The sequence below is a fragment of the Acipenser ruthenus genome, chromosome 6 (assembly GCF_902713425.1).
Source record: "Acipenser ruthenus chromosome 6, fAciRut3.2 maternal haplotype, whole genome shotgun sequence".
In the NCBI taxonomy this organism is placed as follows: domain Eukaryota; kingdom Metazoa; phylum Chordata; class Actinopteri; order Acipenseriformes; family Acipenseridae; genus Acipenser; species Acipenser ruthenus.
Genome location: NC_081194.1, coordinates 69533795 through 69547311, shown reverse-complemented (window position 1 = coordinate 69547311; position 13517 = coordinate 69533795). Strand labels below are relative to the sequence as shown.

At 36.0% G+C, this 13517-nt stretch overlaps 1 protein-coding gene across 4 annotated transcripts in view; it reads right to left on the bottom strand.

The window, feature by feature from the left end:
* LOC117411349 (DNA (cytosine-5)-methyltransferase 3A-like) overlaps positions 1–9434 on the bottom strand; it is a 228168-nt gene extending 218734 nt beyond the window's left edge. For all 4 annotated transcript variants that reach the window (XM_059025742.1, XM_059025744.1, XM_059025743.1 and 1 more), the window contains exons 1-2: positions 9295–9434; positions 4916–5112 (exon numbers count right to left, since the gene is read on the bottom strand). In XM_059025742.1, the coding sequence (XP_058881725.1) occupies positions 4916–5002 (87 nt within the window). In that variant the 5' untranslated portion in view covers positions 5003–5112; positions 9295–9434. The remainder of the gene's footprint in view (positions 1–4915; positions 5113–9294) is intronic.
* Positions 9435–13517: the final 4083 nt, after the last annotated feature.

Below are 13517 nucleotides of genomic sequence, written 5' to 3'. Positions count from 1 at the left end.
ACTTATTTTATAACCAGGAGATTTAATCTCAAGTGGGACAAAATTCAGATGCCTAGTGTCCAGCATGTTCTATGAAAATTATTTGTACAAAAAAAATGTTAGAACATTTATTGGTATGTACACTCTGGTCAAAATTCAGTGAAAGTTGTTATGCCGAAAGTAGCTTTTAATATTTTAAACTGGATAATTTACTCCAGATTTTTTATTCTCACTGGGTTCTTGTAGGTATTCGTAAAGTAAAAACATACTCCATTTATCACTTACGAACATTTGGTATGTTATCCACATTTTTAACTACCTAACGAGTAGGCCAAATGCATCTAATTAGGTGCTTATTAGCATAATTGTCCAACCATCCTCAGAAATCCAATGTGATAATTTACAAACACAAAAAAACTTGTTAAATAACATGAGGAAACAGCATCTTTATGATTGCCTGTATATTTTTATTATTTACAGTAATTACTGTAAGCCGTTTTTGCTGTTTGTTTGTTGGTTTGTTTGTTTTTTAATTGGTTTTCTTATTACAAACAGAATATGATATATTTTGTATTATTATTTTGTAAAATAAAAATAAAATGATTGCAATTCACAGGGTCTAAATTATTTTAATACAATTTCTCAATCCATAGGCCTATTTGTTTTTGTTATTGATAAACAATCAGCTTTCATGTGTACCTGAAGGATCACGCCCCGAGAGTTTTCACTTGCAGCTTTGAACACGGACAAACACACACACTTCCGACATTTAGGTGTGATAATTCCTCAGGATTAAAATTAGTAGACACCCCCTTCGTTTAAGTATGCAAATAGTTAATTACCATTGAGCCAACATATTGCAACAAATCATTCAAGCCAATGTAATGAACGTTAAAAGGATCTGTTATTTATCTACAAAGTTTTGATCTATAAATATCTCTTTGTAGAACAAATCCAATTTTTAAAAAATCGTCTGGTTTACTGAGAATCTTGCACTGGCCAGCACCATCTGATGGTTGAATGATTTAGCTGAGGCAAAGATCTTAAAGGGGATGTCAAAATTGAGTTTTCTGCACACCTCCACCCTTTGACAGCCCTTGTTTCTGTTAAGTTCTACAACTGACACACTCTCAGCTCTCAGAACTACAAAGGTACAATATTACCTTTAACCTTTCTACTACATTTTACAGATTTACAACCCATTTTATTCCAAAGATTATTAGTTTAAGGGGGTTCTGTCAGATAGAAAACCCAAATCGCCGTCTCCTAAGCAGGCACTAAATGGCATGTCAGCAACCATTCTGAACTGTATTCCCAACAACAAAAGCATAAAATGACCCTGCACACTAAAAAGACATCTCAATGTACTTATACATGAATGAATTTAGCAAAGGATTTATATCAAGGAAATTACGGATAACATGACGGCCTGATACAGGATCAAACATGGGAGATAGTGTGGCTTAGCCACGGAGAAATCCAAAAACTAGTTTCCCATTAACCTGCATTGCTCAAAGAGATACAGTAACAGTATGGATTTCTAATGGCTGCCATAGGTAGTAACCCCCTTGTCATATTATGAAGAGCACTATGACCACGTTCACACTACTGTGTTTGCCCAGGGCTGCCTCAGGGGCCACCTCAGGGCTGCTGCATATTTAGGTCTGCAACCCCGTTCACATTTGCAGTTTAAGGCGCCTTGGCGCGTTCACATATGTAACTGAAATGCAGGCCTAAAAAGTGGCGAATTGGGGCTCCCGAGTGGCGCATCCAGTAAAGGCGCTCCACGTGAGTGCAGGATGCGCTCTATAGCCTGCAAGTTGCGAGTTCGAATCCAGGCTATTCCTTTGTCGATCGAGGACGGGAGCTCCCAAGGGGCAGCGCACAATTGGCCGAGTGTCGCCCGGGGGGAGGGATGGTTGTCGGTCAGGGTGTCCTCGGCTCACCGCGCACCAGCGACCCCTGTAGTCTGGCCGGGCGCCTGCGGGCTTGCCTGTAGCTGCCCGAGAGCTGCGTTGTCCTCCGACGCTGTAGCTCTTGGGTGGCTGCATGTTGAGTCTGCAGTGTGAAAAAAAGCGGTCGGCTTGACGGCACACGCTTCGGAGGACAGCGTGTGTTCATCTTCGCCCTCCCGAATCAGCGCAGGGGTGGTAGCGGTGAGCCGACCGTAATAAATAATTGGCCATTCCAAATTGGGAGAAAATAATAAAAATAATTGTCAACGACTAAATTTAAAAAAAAAAAAAAAAAAAGTGGCGAATTGATTTTTTTTTTTTTTTTTTTTATGGAACGATAGCCTGCACTCAGAATGGAAGAGCTACCAGGATATACAGTAATCCTTGATTTGTAGCAGATGTTTCTTATTAATATATCTTTTTTCAATGCAGCACAGTTGTAATTTTATGATATATATTTAAAAATATATATATTTCAAGAACACGGAGGCATTTAGAACGTGGGAAACAGCAACTTACTAGTGTTCACTGGTATAAATATTTATTTTCGTAATGGATACTTCACTCAGATTGCAAATGACTATCAGGTTGTACATACAATGACTGACAGTCACAAGATTGGCTCACAACTGAATACCGTCTTTGTTTAAAAACACGAACTATTCTATTGTTTACTTGTTATTATTATCATTGTCATTATTATTCTCTAGTCCCTAACCATTACAAGTAAAGACTGAATATCAGCATTACCCCTTCTCTTGGAAGATTACCGAACGTATGGCTATAACAACACCCTTGTTCCACATGTAGCTACGGCAACTTCATTAAGGGAAGCTCCCTAATCTAAATACAGCAATACACCGTCATACATGAAATACACTTTGTTCAACAACATGCACGATATATAATAAACTACTGGTCTATCAATAGAAGAACATTAACAATAATAATCAAAATAACAGGCACTGAAATATAACAGTGAAAATACAATTTTTTACACTTTCAAATTCTAAGCAAGTTACAAGCTTACCAGTGCCATTAATCAATAAAACAATTTTTTTTTTTTTACTTCAAATATTACAAATAGCTCCCTGTTGTGAAAAAAAAAACAACAACAAAAAAAAAAATATATATATATATATATATAAGGGCAGCTGGCTCTTTGAGCTAATATATATATATATATTTTCATGTTAGTTCAACTCAGAGTTAGTCTTTGTCATCCAGATGGCTACTGTAAAATAGAGCTACAGTATTCTCCAGCCAGATTGTCGTGAGATGCTGGCGTTGCGCACAGAAAATAATCCCAAGTTTGCTGTTTGTTTACATTTCCTTTCATTCAATTTATGTTTAGCGCTTCCCATGTGTTCTACAATGGTCTGCCTATGAGTGTAATCTACAGCCTTACCATCAACGTGAAATTCGTCCTTGACAGACTCGTTGATCCGATCTTCAGGGGTGATTGTTATTGTTTACGGCACCTTTGAACAGCTCTGGATACTGACTGAAGTGAACTGAAGCCTCATTCAGCACTGAACTTGAACACCGGAAGCAGCTTTATTAGACAGGTATGTTTACGGAAATTTAAAGCAACGTTGCCTGTGTTAATGTTTATATACGGTATGTGTGTTGATTTGGTTATTATCAAACAAGCACAAAAAAGTCTTGCATGTTTTTTGCCCCTCCCCAAATGTAAAACAAAAAAATCTCCAATTGGTCATGTAATACGAAAAGCCGGCCCTAGTCTGCTTTGCGTTCATACATATGTAAAGCCCGGCCCTGTTCTCGGATTGCAGGCCCTGGGCCACATCAAAACGGCAGCCTAAATCTGCCTAGGGCTGCCTTTTCTTTTTTGGAGCGTTGACATATGAGAAATGGCGGTCCTGAAGCGACCCTGGGCCGCCTTAAATCGCAAGTGCATTTTTATAACTAACAGTTAATTAAACTGAAAATACAGAATAAATACTGTTTAAAGTCAAATATGTGTAAAATACATTTTACTAGGAGAAACTGTTTTTTAATAGTACAATAGGAGTCAAATATATTATTTCAGTTGATTTACTTGATTTTAGTTGATTTAGTTAGAAAGAATGCTGGGAGTTAATATGTAAACAATCCTTTGTGGGCTTTACTGTTTTACCAAGGTTAGCTATTTTAGTGGGGTTGTCTTTATTTGGGCTTATCATGCAGGTGTGCTTTGGACGGTGACTGAGGTACTGCTTAGGTGTATTATGTAGTCACTCCAGTTGTAAAATTATTGTGTCAAACTTATGTAGGTCAGATGTGACAGCGCCCAATACTAAAGCTGTTGGCATGAAATCACTGAAGACGCTTTTGCAAGTGACTTGGCAACAGAAACAGAAAAGACTATTGAGAACAAAATAGGACACTCCTTGACAATACAGTACTTTGAGCAGACATATTCCAGCTGAAATAGCTGGCTGTACAAGCCAATTGCTATTACAACACACTTTAAATAATTATTTGTAGCACCGGGAATAGGTCTTAGAGAAACTGTTCTGTACACTTTATCACTTCAACTGTCAAACGTTTACACAACCCATTTAAACCAAAAGACGTTTTTCACCTAGGTATTATACAAAAAACAACATTTACATTTATATATTTAAAAATCATACTGTACTTTATGTACAATATGATTTGATACATTTGGTTGAACTAATTGTTACTGAAAATCTGGATCAAAACAGGTAATCTTTGTAGACTTTGTTTGTTTGTTTTACCGTTCAACCCTGTTCACTGGTATACAGTACATTGCCTACGTAAGCCATCGTCTGACGGCAGCAGCAAACCAGACAGACAGCCTTCCCGCAGTGTCTCCTAGGCCACTGCCTGATTTTCCAAAGTGGCCTGATTAGGCTGTTTGATACAGTTGCTATAGATTTAAGCATAAATGAGTAACATTACAAGTCAGAACTGAATATACTACGATAATTAGGTCACTTAAAAAAAAATCTTACCACTTTATATGCAGCTGCGTCGTGATCGAAGTCTGAACTTTTGAATGTGGTAGTGGAGGTGGCTGTGGCAGCGTTGGACGGCATCATGAAAACAAGATTTTTACAAAACTGCTTGAAACCAAAAATATTTTTTTTAAAAAAATAATAAAGTAGCACAAAACACTTTGGTTGGAGCCTCCACTATCCGTTCTTTTTACCTGTGGACAAAGAAGAACCAAATTATGCAGTGTGTAATTTACAGCAGTGAAAACTAAGCCGTCAGTCAAAATCATTTGATTATTTATTATTGGTAAAAGAAAGATATATAATAAAAATGTAGAAACAACTGTGCTATTGCACATTAAGCATTCGCTTTAAAATATACGGTAGCATATGTCTATAGGCTAAATGAGATTTGCAATACTCCGCCGTTCTTACACAAAAATACACTTTAGTACTTAGTTTCTACTGAATAAACTATTGCAAAATTACAGCGCCTTACAATTCCTTTTTGGGACAAGCAATCTCAAAAGATCAAAGCCGTGAAATAAACAGTATGGGAGACTGGGAGATGCCTTGGATTGGGGGAGTTACGAATACTGTGAGCAAACATATATAGTATGCTGTACCAAAGATTTGGGAAAAGGGGATACAGACTGCGTGTATGATGTAGAAATAAAACTACAACCCAGACATCTCCGTATCCTGTTTGCACACAGATGTCTGATTTTACATTTTGATGCTTCGTCTAGAAATGTACACATTTTAAAATAAACTGCGTGTGTTATTTATTAAATATTGTTATAGTTATATTTTAAAAAGTGCCATTTTTATGTTCTTCTCTACACTAGCCGGTTTAACATGGCGGTTTTTGAATCTGTGCCAACATCGCGTATTGTGCTTTTCTCTTTTATACTTCTCACAGAAAGACTACTTCCACTGAAATGTCGAACATTAGCCGATTTGTTATATCTTAGCATTTGTTGCTACGTCTTTGACGCTTTCTCCCATTCATCCTTGCTCTGCAATCTCAGCACCGATACATAGCTCGACTTTGACGTAAAAAAAATAATTGAAAAAATCAATCTAATCTACTCCTTATAACATTCTATATTCAGATATTTTCACATTTGCTTGAAAAAAAGGCAGTACAGAATTTAGGTGAGTAAAGTTACCAGTCATTATTGCGTAGCAGCCTAAACGACATTACCACATAATCTATACCTTAACACGATTGGCAGATGAAGTCATATTGTAATAAGTGTGGTTAATAAAAAAAGTCACACTATTGTCCTTAAATATAAAAAACATTTTACTTACACTTTTGATTCGGTTGCTTCTGCACTAACCTACTGTAAATTACATGTTCTTTATGTGTGTTTAAATGTGTGATCCTGCTGCATTAGCCACGAGTTGGTGGTGATGTAGTACTGGGGGAAGCTAATTTATTCTAGATCTTTCCATTTCGTACGTTACTCGCTATGCTTAATGTAAATTTAAAATAAATCTATCATCCCTCTTCTTGGTTTTAAAATAAATCACATTTAAATAAGGTGCTCAGGTGTTCACTACTTCTGGGACAACTTCGTCACACTGATCAAACAGACAGAGCGAAAGGTACTGATTATTAAAGGGACAGATTATTGCGGGGGGAGGGGTATTTTTATTTTTTAAAAACGAAATGTTAATGTAAACTTTAAACAATTCAGTGTGTCATCTTTATTGCTATGTGACACTACCATTTTTCTTTATACAATACATATTGTAAAGCTAATAGACCAATGTGTTTGCCACATTTTTATGTAGTTTGCATTATTTTAACACATAGATGGAGAATTCGTGTAGGTAAGAGTAAAAACATGTTATCAGACCCGCACTGCCCTTCTCGCTATTGTGGATTGGGAGCTGCAGATTGAAGGCTCAGTACTATAGTGTACCTGCCCTCCCCTCCCCTCTGCAGTCTGTAAATATTTGTTAGAATTCAGCAATTTTAGCCAGATTATAAACCTATGTATTACGTCAAAATTCAGTTTGTGTAATGGTACTGGGTTATTATTAAGTTTTAAAATTAGACTACTCAATAAATGTATTTAATCGTACCTACACTTTATATAAAATGGATGTATTTTATGTAGTTGGGTTTTATTTATCATGTAGAAGGAAAATGAATACGTGTGGTTAATATAGTTTGGATGTGTTATCATCGTGTTAGGCTACATAGTCCAATGCACGTGATGAAAACCTGACCAATCTGATCCTGCAGGATCTTGCTGTTTCAACGTTGCTGTTAAAATATACCATGAGCATTTTCAATTGGTCATACTATTTCTGTGAATATATGAATATATGAAGCTCAACAATAAATAAATAATAATAATTAGGAACTGGATCTGGTTGGATACAACTTGGTCCGTTACAGTTGCTTTTCAAATACAGTAGGCTACACGTATTATACAATGGATCATATTTCTGGGCAAATGTATGAAGCTGCAAAAACAATAACGCATGATGGAGATTTGTTAAATAAACAGGATCTTACCGATCTGGGTGTTATCTGAGAGCCAAAGAGATTTGTTATTTTTGTCGTGTTCATCTCACACAAATACCAATTATTTCCAAAGAGGGATGTCATGTACTGGTGAAATACATGTACATCATCATATATACACAACTCTATAAACACAATTTAGATAGCTTTTAAATGATCTACTCAAGTCCGAAATGGTCTTGGCAGTTCAAAACTGCTCCTGCAATCGTCATTTGTAGATACTTAAAACATCTATATAAAATGTAAACTTGTGTACAGGCCATGCATGAATATAACACGTTGCGAGTGTTTTGTGTTACGTGAGGCTATCAAATGACAATTCATTGACAAAACACTGTTGTGAAGGTGAGTGAACTAACTAACCATTCAAGAACGTGGGGGGGGGGGGGGGGGGCGGGGGGGGGCGTCTAGGCCGCTTCCAATTATTATCTGTTTAACATTTCGATTATAAACAGTGCAAATACTAGCCTATATATCTATTTTTCATGCACAGAAATCATACACGTTGGCTTATATTTAAAATGCCTAAGGGCAATAAAAAAGGTAAAAAGTACAATGTGGTGTCTGCCTGGTTCAGTGTTAAGTCTGGAATGATAACGTGTGAAGACCTGCAAAGAATACTAACACCTTTAAGGGAATGCCTTTGTAATAATAATAATAATAATAATAATAATAATAATAATAATAATAATAATAATAATAATAATAAAATACGAACCATTGTACTGCACTCAACTGTGGATGTATATCTACCATGCATCTATTGCATTGGCTACAGTATTTACATTTGCATTCATAATTGTCTGTGAGAGTTAACCCGTCCTTCCTGCAGTAACACATTACGTAAAAGATGGCATTAAAAAATGTAGGTCAAAATCTGCATCACTTATATTAACATGGTGTTTATGTCCTAATTAAATACAATATACGCAAGTTTTAAATAATAATACAATTAAAAAAAAAAAAACGAGAGCAAACTTTATACATTTACACTGTTTTACAAAAATATTGATACTATATAATCACGTGCCACGCAAATTCAGACAGACAAGCATTTAAACATTTCAGTTATTTTAATTAGTTATTAAAATGTATACATGCAAACGTTACATCCCTTAATGCGAATGTAGGAGTTATTGTTCCTGAGGGCATGTCATTTTCTTTCTTTCTTTTTATAAATCAATGCTTCTCTCTGTGTAGTTACGTTAGACAGTCTAGCGTCGTTTTATGTTCGTGGCAGAAGTATGCATCAGACCCTGTTAATACCAAGGAAACATTCAAACTTGCCACTTTGGTTCTATATGGTATCTGAAGCTTCCAGTTAATTTAAATGTCGCTAAGAATAACCGTGAAAAACTGGGTAGCGGTACTATCAACCACATTATAATACATAGTTAAATATGCCATTAATGTTGGTACTGTAAATTATGTCAATGAAAAAGTACTGCACACAAGCATAATTTGCTACTAATATGTTATCTTGGACACATCTGCAATAATGAAAACAGGCAAACCTACCACTTCTGTCACCATCATATGACCACCCGTTTTGGCTAAGTGTGACTACAGAGGTACACATTGCAACACAGAAAATCCAAAAACTAGATAAAGTAGCAATTATTTTGTGAGTCATTGTTTTTTTTCCCCCAAGCTACTCCAACTTCATGTGCACATCGCACTGCCTAAAAAAACCACCGCTTCAAACGCACATAAATGGTGCCAGTTTTATCCTCCATATAAAAGCATGACACCCTTTTGTGGTTGCATTCTGCAGCTCAGAAGACTACCCTCATCCCAAGGACTATTGACAACGGGTAGAGGGGTTTAATTAGTGGATCACATTTTTAATTACCCTTTTTGCCAGTCCCAGGCCTGGACCTTTTCGTTTTTGCTGGCTCCCGGATCTTCCTTCTGCGTCTCTCCTCGTCCTCCTCCCCAGCCGGCGAGGCCTCCTCCAGCTGCTCCGATCTTACTGCAGAAACCGGCGGATTGGACGGGATTTCACGGGGTCCTAAAGAGAGTTGGTTCACCTCTCAAAATAACATCACAATATAGATGTCTTCTCACGTGTTCAACGTTTTCTCATTTAATAAATCAATTGTCAATATATTTTGTCAGCAAGGACACGGTAGCCAAATCAGTGTCCTACATTTTTTTTAAAAATGTGATATGTATGTATATATATATATATATATATATATATATATATATATATATATATATATATATATATATATATATATAAATATATGAGAGAGAGAGAGAGAGAGAGAGAGAGAGAGAGAGAGAGAGAGAGTGTGTAATGGTTTTTTTTTATTTATTTATTATTTGTATTATTTATTTTTACATTTTCACTGCTACAGTTTCTCAAAAGGGGACTCCCCCCCTAGCGGTGTTTGTAGTCATGTATTTTATGCACACATATAATGTGCCTATTTGGATAATAGGGGTCATTCATTACAACAGTTTCAACACAGCAGCTTGAGCCTCTATTTAAAAGTTTTAGACAGCAAAAAGTAAACAAACCAAATTATGCGCGCGCGCGCACAGTGATCTCTATCAAAGTCCATCTGGGTCAAAAATGTGCTGTGCTGCTTTAGAGCCAGTCAGAATCTCATGGGACACAAAAATGGCAAGCACATCATTCTGAAATACCTCGCTTAAAAAGAGCTCATCTTGCTGAAAATGTTGTGTAGTGATTTTTATATAGCTTATATATTTTTGTTGCAACTTTGTTATGTGGAATGTAATAAACGAGAACCAAAACGGCGAGTCCCCCCCTTTCATTTTACGCCATTTCCACGTTTGTTTTATTTGAAGTGTTTGAAGTTAAATTTCAGTTTTCGTTTGCTTGTTCAGCTACAAAAAGCCACAAGTAAACCTCGTGTTATTACTTTATTAAAACGTGTCTATGGCCACTGTTTATTTTGAAGAAACCACAACGGCGAAGAATGCATTTTTTAAAAGAAAACATAAAAATAAAATGCAGTGTCAACTTTATGTACAATTTATTTCAGGAACAAGCAAAACAACGTTTAACTTCAACTGCTATTTGCTGTCCTTTTTTTTGTAGTTATGAAATAGCTTGGATAAATTAAGTGCTGTGATTGGCTGAACAAGATCACATGACGGTGCAGTAATAATTGTCTCACCGTACGGCTAAAACACTTACTTGATCTGTTAATATTACTACGCCTTAATAATAATAATTAAACATGAACGACTTTCCACAAGTTAATTTTGACCCTTTAGAAGGATTGGCATTTGAACAAATTCTTAATGATTTTAGAAACAGATTTAAACAAAATTCAAATCCCCACAGACAGCGGTAGGGCTTTTAATCAAGGTCTGGTTCGATTACAACCTGACGCAGAAGTCGTTTGTCATCAAAACAGATGAAAATGGAGTTTGTGACCTATTGGTGTTAATTACCTCGGAAAAATGATCACTCAAATTTCAGAGTAAGTTGAACTTTCATTGCGTTACACGAACCACTCAGTCCGCAGCATTGCTGTTCACATATTATCTAATGCTGGTTTACAGTCCAAGGAAATTACTTCGGTTAGCGGTCGTCGGTGTGAAAACAGCTTCCGAAATTATTGGTCAGCTTTGTGAAAACCGCAAAACCTGGAGTTGGATTTACAAAAAGACGTCTCCTCCATCCACGGCCTCACACTTAGAAGCACCTCCCTCGATGTAGGCCCAAGTGCCAGTGGAGTGGCTGGCTGTTCTGTGAATCCTCCCTCTGATGTGAGAAATCAGTCTGCTTTCAATTGCAAACGAAATGTTACTAAATGGCAATGTTCAATTTAATGTTTATGGCAAATAAAAAAGTTAAAAAAAATATATATATGTCACAATGAAACAGTCCTCAGGGACTATTTTTCTCAGTGGAAGGATACATAATACATTTCTTATTTTTTCCATAAAAAAGCTAGTTTGTGTAATTATTTTCAAGAAAAAAACGTAGCCATTTTATAATTTTTATTTAATTCACGGGTAAAGTAAAGCCTGCACAACCTATTCTTTACTCCTGCGATATTTTTCTACTTTAACAAGTTACATATTGCAACATCTTGCTATCAAATAAAGGCACACACACGGGCCATGCCCCCTGCCCTTGCTGCAGCTATGTTGTTTCTGCCTGCATTCTGAGCAATATAATGGCTTTTATTACTTTTTGAAAACGAACAAATATTTAAATTATGAGCGAATATCCGAACATGAAAATCCATTTTTCGCCCAGCACTAATTTATTATTTATTAGGAGGCTTACATAGGAGGCTGTGTGGTCCAGTGGTTAAAGAAAAGGCCTTGTAACCAGGAGGTCCCCTGTTCAAATCCCACCTCAGCCACTGACTCATTGTGTGACCCTGAGCAAGTCACTTAACCTCCTCGTGCTCCGTCTTTCGGGTGAGAAGTAATTGTAAGTGACTCTGCAGCTGATGCATAGTTCACACACCCTAGTATCTGTAAGTCGCCTCGGATAAAGGTGTCTGCTAAATAAACAAATAATAATTATTTCTGATATTTAAAGCCACTAAATTGTTATTGGAATATAGTATATATAGTCTATTACGTTAAAAGTATTGGTGCAGCATTGTAAATCATTTTATGACTATTACAGATAGGCTATTGTTTAACAGAAAATCAACTTCTGTATTGCATATTGAGACTATAATAATAATAATAATAATAATAATAATAATAATAATAATAATAATAATAGTACAGATTGAATTACCATGACCACTGTAGTAAGACATTGTCTTTTCTGAAGAAAAAATGAACTTCTCAACTTCTTGCAATCATGTGTGACATTATAGACTTATCAAAACTATCTTTATATCCAGTGTACTGGCATCTTGACTCAATGGGTAGGCCAATACAGTATGAGTTTTACTGTCATAAAACTAATCATGTGGGAAGCAAACCACTCCATGGTGTACAGTATCTTAGAATGCATGTTTTCAATATTTCTTGAATGCATGTGTAAAGGATCGAAATAGACTAGTTTACAAAAATGATATTCTTAAATTCATATAAGCGGGAGACATTTAGCAGGTCATGGAAAAAAACTGTTCTGCAATATTATTTACACCTACAGTAAATGGTAGAACTGATCCCAATAATGATAACCTTTACATTCATTATCTGAACATTTCCTCTTTCCACCAAAAGTATCAAATCGAGCACTATCAAAACTAACATTAATTATGGATGAACTGAAAAGCTCACACTCATGAGTGCTGTAAGGCATTACATTATTTATAAAGATACAAATACATGTGAATATCATTTTATTATAAATATAAAATTCAGTTTTAATTCTTATATGTTCATTTCTGTTACTGTGTTGATTTTACTACCATTTTTAGCGATGACCATGATGGTCCTTCACCTGTAAGAACGATATTTAAGCCTATGCTGCTAGTAGCCTGTCATAAAGATCACATTGTTAACCGACTGTTCATAGGATAAACATACATATATATATATATATATATATATATATATATATATATATATATATATATATATATATATATATATATATATATAACTGTCTAAAAAAGAAATATACAAATCCATACAACACGGTTGTAATAATGTACAATGCTGTAGGTCAGTGGTTCCCAACCCTGGTCCTGCGGACCAGTTGTGTAGCTAGGGAGGTGGTTTTAGTGGTTTAACCCCTCCCCCGAAATGAATATCAGCCAAGTACAAAAATCTCGATCCATCACCAGCACACACACCCCTGGAACCAAATCCTTGCTACGCCAGTGTTATTAACCATCATCCAAAAATCTCCATCCACCCCCGAAACAAAGTCATGGCTATGCCACTGCTGGGGACCCCCTGTGTCTGCTGGTTTTCATTCCATCCGAGCTCTCAATCACTTAACTATACCCTTAATTGAACTAATCACTTGCGTAATTAGACATTTTAATTGTTTTCAGCTCTTAAACAGTTGCAGAGTTGAAGTTTATTATAAAATGTTATAGCTAACTTGAAATCTGCAACTGTTTAAGAGCTGAAAACAATTAAAAAGGTCTAATTAAGCAACTTATCAGT